General features: G+C 47.3%; 1 protein-coding gene across 1 annotated transcript; it reads right to left on the bottom strand.

Moving 5' to 3' along the window:
• Nucleotides 1-2,117: 2,117 nt before the first annotated feature.
• LOC140807956 (uncharacterized) lies at nucleotides 2,118-3,746 on the bottom strand. The gene is made up of 2 exons (XM_073164918.1): nucleotides 3,133-3,746; nucleotides 2,118-3,052 (listed from the first exon to the last, which is right to left on the bottom strand). The coding sequence occupies exons 1-2, from the start codon at nucleotides 3,214-3,216 to the stop codon at nucleotides 2,327-2,329; spliced, it is 810 nt and encodes a 269-aa protein (XP_073021019.1). The 5' UTR covers nucleotides 3,217-3,746; the 3' UTR covers nucleotides 2,118-2,326.
• Between the last annotated feature and the right edge of the window lie 3,500 nt (nucleotides 3,747-7,246).

The raw sequence follows: 7,246 nt of genomic DNA, 5'->3' as shown, positions 1-7,246 counted from the left end.
ATCGGGAGAGAAGATTAAATTGGCAGTCAAAATTGGTTCCCGGGTAACAAACAATGAAGCAGAATATGAGGCTGTTCTAGCCGGCATCCGAGCTGCCCGAGAAATTGGAGCGGCTAGGATTATATTGTATTCCGATTCACAGTTGATTACTCAGCAGATCAAGGGCGTGTATGAGGTCAAGGACGACAAAATGCTCAAATATTTGCATCTCATCAAAGCCCAGGCAGTCGTATTTGTGGATTGGAGCATCGAACAGATACCCCGAGAAGAAAATGGAGAGGCTGATGCCCTAGCAAAAATGGCTGCTTCTTTGTCGGAAGACAGCACCCGAGAAGTTTTATTTGTTTCCCGAGCAGTTTTAACTATTGAAGAAGAGGAAATGTTGACAATACCCGAGGATTCTTGGATGACCCCTCTGATCAAATTCATCCGGGACAATGAATTGCCCGAGGAGAAAGCTCGAGCACAGAAAATAAAAAGACAAGCCCCCAGGTTTGTTCTCTTAAATAATATCTTATACAGGAGATCATTCCAGGGACCATTATTGAAGTGTTTGAGCGGGAAGGAAGTGATTTATGTTCTTCAAGAGATTCATGAAGGATGCTGTGGTGAACATTTGGGGGGAACATCTTTAGCTCGGAAAGCGATGCTAGCCGGGTTCTGGTGGCCGACTCTTCACCATGATTCGGCTCGGGTGGTCCATACTTGTGAAGGGTGTCAACATCATTCAAACTTTCAACACAGCCCAGCCACTCCTATGAAGCCTATTTGGGCATCTTGTCCTTTTGACCAATGGGGTATGGATATAGTCGGCCCATTTCCGGTTGCTCGGGCTCAGAAAAAATTCTTGTTGGTGGCTGTGGATTATTTCTCTAAATGGGTGGAAGCCGAGCCTTTGGCTAAAATCACCGAGCAAGAGGTTCTGAAATTCTTATGGAAGAATATAGTATGTCGCTTCGGCATACCCCGGCGATTGATCTCGGATAATGGGAGACAGTTTCAAGGAAAGGAAATAACGTCTTGGTGCCGGGAAATGAAGATCACCCAGTCCTTCACTTCTGTTGCGTACCCTCAGGCCAATGGGCAGACAGAAGTTGTAAACAGAATCATTGTGCAGGCTTTAAAGACCAGACTACAAGGCAAAGGAAAGGATTGGGTAGAAGAATTGTCTAGTGTACTATGGGCATACAGGACTACTCCCCGGGCACCTACTCAAGAAACTCCGTTCAGCCTGGTATATGGATCTGAGGCCATCCTTCCTGTTGAGATCGGTCAAACATCTGCCCGGGTAGAATCTTACCCGAGCAACAATGAGGATAGCCGTGCGTTGGAACTGGATCTATTAGAGGAAAAGAGGGATCAAGCCATGGTCCGGATGGAGGCATATCGAAACCGGGTCATGAAATCCTACAACAAAAGGGTCCGAGTTCGAGACTTGCAGATAGGGGACCTGGTGATGAAGAAGGTTAATCCAGCTGGAGACGTGGGCAAGCTCGAGGCTCGATGGGAGGGGCCTTACAAAATCATTAGGAGAGTCAGTTCAGGATCTTTTTACCTGGAGGATGCTCAGGGTAAACTTCTTAAGAGACCTTGGAATGTACTTCATTTGAAGAAATATTATGCTTAGCCAATGTACAGATGTAATTTTCACTTTGAAGAAATAATAAAGGATCGTTTTCCTAATATTTTTGCCTACTGTAAGTGATATTGCGTAAAACTGAGGAGACATAAGCCCAGTATACTACTCCCTGGCTCGGGGCTCCGTACCTCGACCATTCCAAAATCCCGGGACCTGTTCCCCGGCCTAAGGTTCCGCACCTTAGTCTTACATAAGCCCAGGGTACTACTCCCTGGCTCGGGGCTCCGTACCTCGACCATTCCAAAGTCCCGGGACCTGTTCCCCGGCCTAAGGTTCCGCACCTTAGTCTTACATAAGCCCATGGTACTACTCCCTGGCTCGGGGCTCCGTACCTCGACCATTCCAAAGTCCCGGGACCTGTTCCCCGGCCTAAGGTTCCGCACCTTAGCTCTTCATAAACCCAGGGCGCTACATCCTGTTAAGTGTCCGTTCGTTCCAAGCATTTACATCACAGATATCCATTTAAAGTGTGGAAGGCTAATACCCGTTCACATAATTTGGTATCTTGGTTAGTTCTCAACACTTGTAAAATTGTGAGATTTGCTAGAACAAGAATATCCTGATCATATAAGGATCGAATGCTGAATTTTTATAAATATTGCAAAGAAGGATAAAAGGAAAGAAAAAATCGCATTACTACGAAGCCCGAAGACAGAGAATGAACTTAAAAATAAAAAGATTACAAGCCTATTCTATATCAACATGGCTGGTTTCTGGCTTTTTCTCCTCCTCTGTCGGCTTCTCTATTTGCTCTGCTTCTCCCTCTCCAGGTTTTTCTTCTTCCTCCCCCTCTACAGACTTCTCCTGCTTTTCCTCCTCTGCAGGTTCCTCCCCTTCCTCCTCTTCGGATGTACCTTCATTGTCTCCCACCCCGGCTCCTGCAAGGGATGCAATGGCTAGCCCGAAGTCTGGAAAGTTGGCTCTATCCTTGGGGATAAGCTCGGCTTCCTGGAATTGTTGAAGGCATCTTTTGAAGCCGGTCTTAAAGAAAGGATAGGCTCGATCCTCAACGGCCGCCTTGAATTCTGAGGATTCCAGGAAGGAAGTCCGCAGTTGCTCTTTTTGGCGCTCAGACTCGGCTAGAGCCTTCTCTGCTCTTTCAGCCCGGGACATTTGTTCTTCTACGGCATCCATCAGGGAGGCGTTCTTGCGATCAAGAATCGATTGATGCTTTTGAAGAGTTTCCTCCCTGATATGACTTTCATTTAATTCCTCCCGGGCTTTGGCCAGCTCCGCCTGAGCAGACTCCAGAGAACCTTGAAGGGTTGCCACTGTCTCTGAATGGAATCCCTTCAATTGAGCAAGCTCCGCTTGAATAAGCTTGTGCGTCTCTTGGAAGACCCGGAGTTGGGGAGCCTGGTGGTTGGCTAAGGAGGACACCTCTTCATAGGCTGACATTAACATATGTGCACCCTATTTTTCAAAGAGAAGGCAGGGTTGGCAAGGTAATAAAAAAAAAAAAAAAGAGAAGAGAGGGGAAGAAAGAAGCTTACAGCCAGAAGCTTGTTCAAACCATCCAGGCATCGAGGGGTTGGCGGCATGCTCTTCAGGAAGGCCTGATCAGTAGGAAGGAGCATTTGCTTAAGGAAGTCTGCCCCGACCCGGGAGGCTCCTTCAGTGGAGAAGACAGACCCGCTGGGCTGCGAAGGGAGGAGGGGCCCTGGCAAGGGCCCTTGGAAAGATTCTGGAAGAAGCTCCTGGGAGGACTCCTGGGAGGGCTTATGGAGGGGCGTCTGATCAGTAGGCGGAAGAGAAAACGTTTGATTCGCTTGGGAGAAAGCCTGGTCTCCCACTTGTTCATCTTCGCTAAGAGTCAAAACCGGGGTGGTCGCAACTCTTTTCTGTCTCTAGCGGAGGGGCAGGAGGTCCTCTTCTTCTTCCCGAGAGGCGGGCGCCGCTCTCTTCTGTTCAACTTCTGCCCGGGACACCTTCTTTGTCCGAGCTACCACCTCCTCAGCCCTTTTTTCTGCTGCAGCCTTCCGAGCCGCCATCCTCCTTTCTTTGGCCGCCTTCTCGGCTGCCCATCTTTTGGCAAAAGCCTCTTCCATTAAATCTGCATAAAGAGCAGGAAAGGGTAAAATCCAAATGCAAATACAAAGCCAGGGAAGAATCGCATAACATATAAAGGGAAGTTACCGGGTTGAAGGCCCGAGTCAGCAACTTCATCAATCACTTGGTCAATCGGGTCCTCAACCCGGGCACTTAAATGATAAGTAACCAGATGCTCTTAGGCAATAAGGACGGAGGAAGAAAACTTTCTACCCTCTACCAAGGCGAGGCTTCGGATATAAAATTCTTCAGATTTGTACGCCTGAGGAAGTTCTGGCTGTTGAGGAAGAGAAGGGAGGAACTCGGTTGAACAATCAAGAGAACCCGGGAGACGAATGAAAAAATATCTTCCTTTCCACCCCTTTTGAGAGGAAGGGATGTCATCAAGAAAGCGGGCATTAAGCCGGGCAGAAAGGGAAAAGGCATTATCTCCTAATCTACAAATAAAGAAATAATGCAGAACTTTGGAATTTATTACCAGATCATGCGTACGGAAGAGAACAAAAACCGAAGCCATGATCCGGAAAGAGTTGGGATGAAATTGATTAATAGGTACACCAAAGAATTTGGCAACCTCGATGTAGAACGGAGCAATGGGAAATCGAAAACCATTGCGAAGTTGGTCCCGAAAAAAGGTAATATAACCCGAGGGGGGTTGATCCACCCGGTCAGAAGATCCGGGTATGAGAATAGGATAAGAAGAGGGAATGACCCCTAGGGTTCGAAGTTCTTTCTCTGCTCCGGGTCGCAGGGAGCTTTTCAGAGAAGAGAACAATGGAATCTCGGGGACCTCGGTTAAAGGGTGGTCGGAAGCCCGGGCTTTACCCTTACCCTTATCTTTTTTGGGGATCCGGGATATGCCCGAAGAAGAAGGTTTAGAAGGTCTCGAAGAAGATTGGGGTTTTAAGCTTATAGGTTTTTGGACAGTCTGGGTAGAAGGGCGACGAGAAGTAGGAGAAAAAGACGAATCGGAACGAAGGGCGGCGGATTCATACCCTGACGAACCTCGAGCATTGGCCCCGGAAGTAGAAGAAGTCGAATTAGACATAAGGAAAAGAGGAAAATTACGAGTATTTAGGGCGGAAATGGCAGAAGATCGTCGGAATAAGGAGGCTCCGAACGCCGGGAACTGCGAGAGAAGAATTGGCAAGGGCTTCGCCGACAATGGTAATTTGAGAGTAATTTTCGAGAAGCCTAGGGTCGCTATATATAAGGGATGAGGGACGATCTGGACCGTCGACTGAAAACACGTGTGCGGTCTCGATGCGCCCCAGGAATCACAACGGACAGAATGAAAGGACGGCTACGCAGATCGAGGCGTCATGATGGCTTATCTACTCGGAATGCGAGTCGACTGTGGCGGTTGTTCAGTAGGGCCCATATAATTTTAACCCCGCGTCAATCATCTAGGGGTAGGAAGTGTTATCTTATTTTAAGTCCGGGAGATTTGAGACCCCGGCACATTATCTTAAGTCCGGGAGGTTTGAGACCCCGGCGCATTATTTTAAGTCCGGGAGGTTTGAGACCCCGGCGCATTATCTTAAGTCCGGCCGGGAGGTTTGAGACCCCGGCGCATTATCTTAAGTCCGGGAGGTTTGAGACCCCGGCACATTATTTTAGGTCCGGGAGGTTTGAGACCCCGGCACATTATTTTAAGTCCGGGAGGTTTTGAGACCCCGGCACGTTATTTTCAATCCGGAAAATTTAAAGCCCTGGCATTTTATTCCAAACAAAGTTCTAATACTTTATTTAAAGTAGGTGAGATTTTTGTTCTGGAGGATTCAATCGCAGAGTTACGAATTATACTCGGTTTATCATTGACTAACGTGCGAAGAAGAAAATGAAACAAGTAAACAGATTTTATTCATAAAGAAATCGCTCATGCCTAGCACCAATTATTAGTACACCTACAACATGCTGCCACTCATGGATCCAGTGGGTTAGTTCAGGAGACTGGGCGATGTTAAAGGACTCAGAGGATGAAATCTTTTCCAGTTGACGCCCTTCCTTCAGCAGCATCGCATGAAGCAGGACTTCATCAGTAGCTAGCTCTGCAACATGATTTACTTCGAGCTCCCGTTTGTACCTCCTCGCCACCGCTCTTTGTGCCCGAGTGAAGGCAAAACCTTCCTGGAGCGTGGCATTAAGATCTTGAATCTTATGCCAAGTGGACATTACCTTCGACAGGACCAACTCCTCAATGGTCCTCTTCAGATCCTCCAGATGAGGATGTAGGGTAGTGGGCGCTGGGACGTATATGCCACTGCAGACCGTATATTCGCTCGAACTTGCCATGTCGAAGGTGTTATTTCTTACCTCCCATTACCTTCCTGTATTTAAAGGCGCGTAACATTTATTATTGAGGTAGACGAAGAGACTGTTACGAATATCGAGGTACTAAAGTACTAGTCGTCAGAAGAGGAAAGGACACACGCGATTATCGAAGCGTTAGACTTATTTATTTCCCGAAATACGAAGCGTCGCCAGGAAGGAGTTAAGGCTTACACCTGTCATCATAACAATCGGGACATCCAGGTAAGCGGGGTAATATTTGTATTGAGTCCGGGAGGTTTAAGGCCCCGGCATTTTCTCTTGAGTCCGGGAGGTTTAAGGCCCCGACCTTTTATCTTAAGACCGGGAGATTCGAATTCCCGGCATATTATTGCAAACCCGAGAGATGCGGAGCTCGGGCATCCTTTTTGTTTTAAATACGAAATCCTCACGTCTCCGTTCGTTGCTTATTATTAGTTAATCTTGTCAGTTGAGTTATGCAGCCCGGGTAATATGCATCAGATAAGATGGTACAAAGACAGTAAACTCGGACAATAATTTTATTTAACGAAATTACTTCGAATTACATCGAAATATGCCTCCTCTACGAAGGCTTTCCACAGGTACATCCAACGTCTCACTTCTCGTGTAGCCCTTCCTTCATAGCTCTTGGCGTCAGTGATATCGTTGAGAGTGTTCCTCTCTTTACGGAGCATCAGTTCGTACATGCGATCCTCTTCAAAAGGATCCCCCAACTCGGAAATATGTAGGTACTCCCGATACTTCTCCAATTTCGCCAGCAGCCGGGGAGTATTAGCCTCACCACAGTAGTAGAGAAGTTGTAACTCCTGCAGTGCCTCCCAGAACGCAAGAATCTTATGAAAGACCTCTTCCTCTATTTTCGTCTTGTGTCGCTCCGAAGATGCATTCATGAACTCTTCCGCCAGATCGGGGACGCTGGGATTGCTAGCACCTGCCATTGTATCTTTCTAGCAACACTTTGCCGGTATGAGGGCGGGTTGGTAAGGCACTATTTATAATAAGAACAAATTAATAATGACCGTTGATCTTCAAGATGCCTGAACGGTTGAGATAAGTTTTGGAAATTGTGCCGGGAGGTGAAAAGACGTGCACAGCTGTCGAAGTGTCAGACTTATCCATTTCTCGAGATGTGGAGCGTTTTCTAGTAGGAATTAATTGTGGTTGCATCTCATTATAACGAATGCGAAATCCAGGGAGGCTGGATAACAATTCATTCGGGTCCGGGAGACAAATCATCCAGGCGTG

This window comes from Primulina eburnea, chromosome 12 (assembly GCF_022965805.1).
Source record: "Primulina eburnea isolate SZY01 chromosome 12, ASM2296580v1, whole genome shotgun sequence".
Lineage (NCBI taxonomy): Eukaryota > Viridiplantae > Streptophyta > Magnoliopsida > Lamiales > Gesneriaceae > Primulina > Primulina eburnea.
Note: the sequence above shows the minus strand (reverse complement) of the source record. Positions and strands in the feature narration are given on the sequence as shown.

Bases quoted from the DNA above. Each gene is read 5' to 3' on its own strand.
- LOC140807956 (XM_073164918.1), bottom strand. From the start codon at position 3,216: ATGCTCCTTCCTACTGATCAGGCCTTCCTGAAGAGCATGCCGCCAACC. The intron at 3,053-3,132 runs GTAAGCTTCTTT...TTTGAAAAATAG, and splicing joins GTTTGAACAAGCTTCTGGCT to GGTGCACATATGTTAATGTC.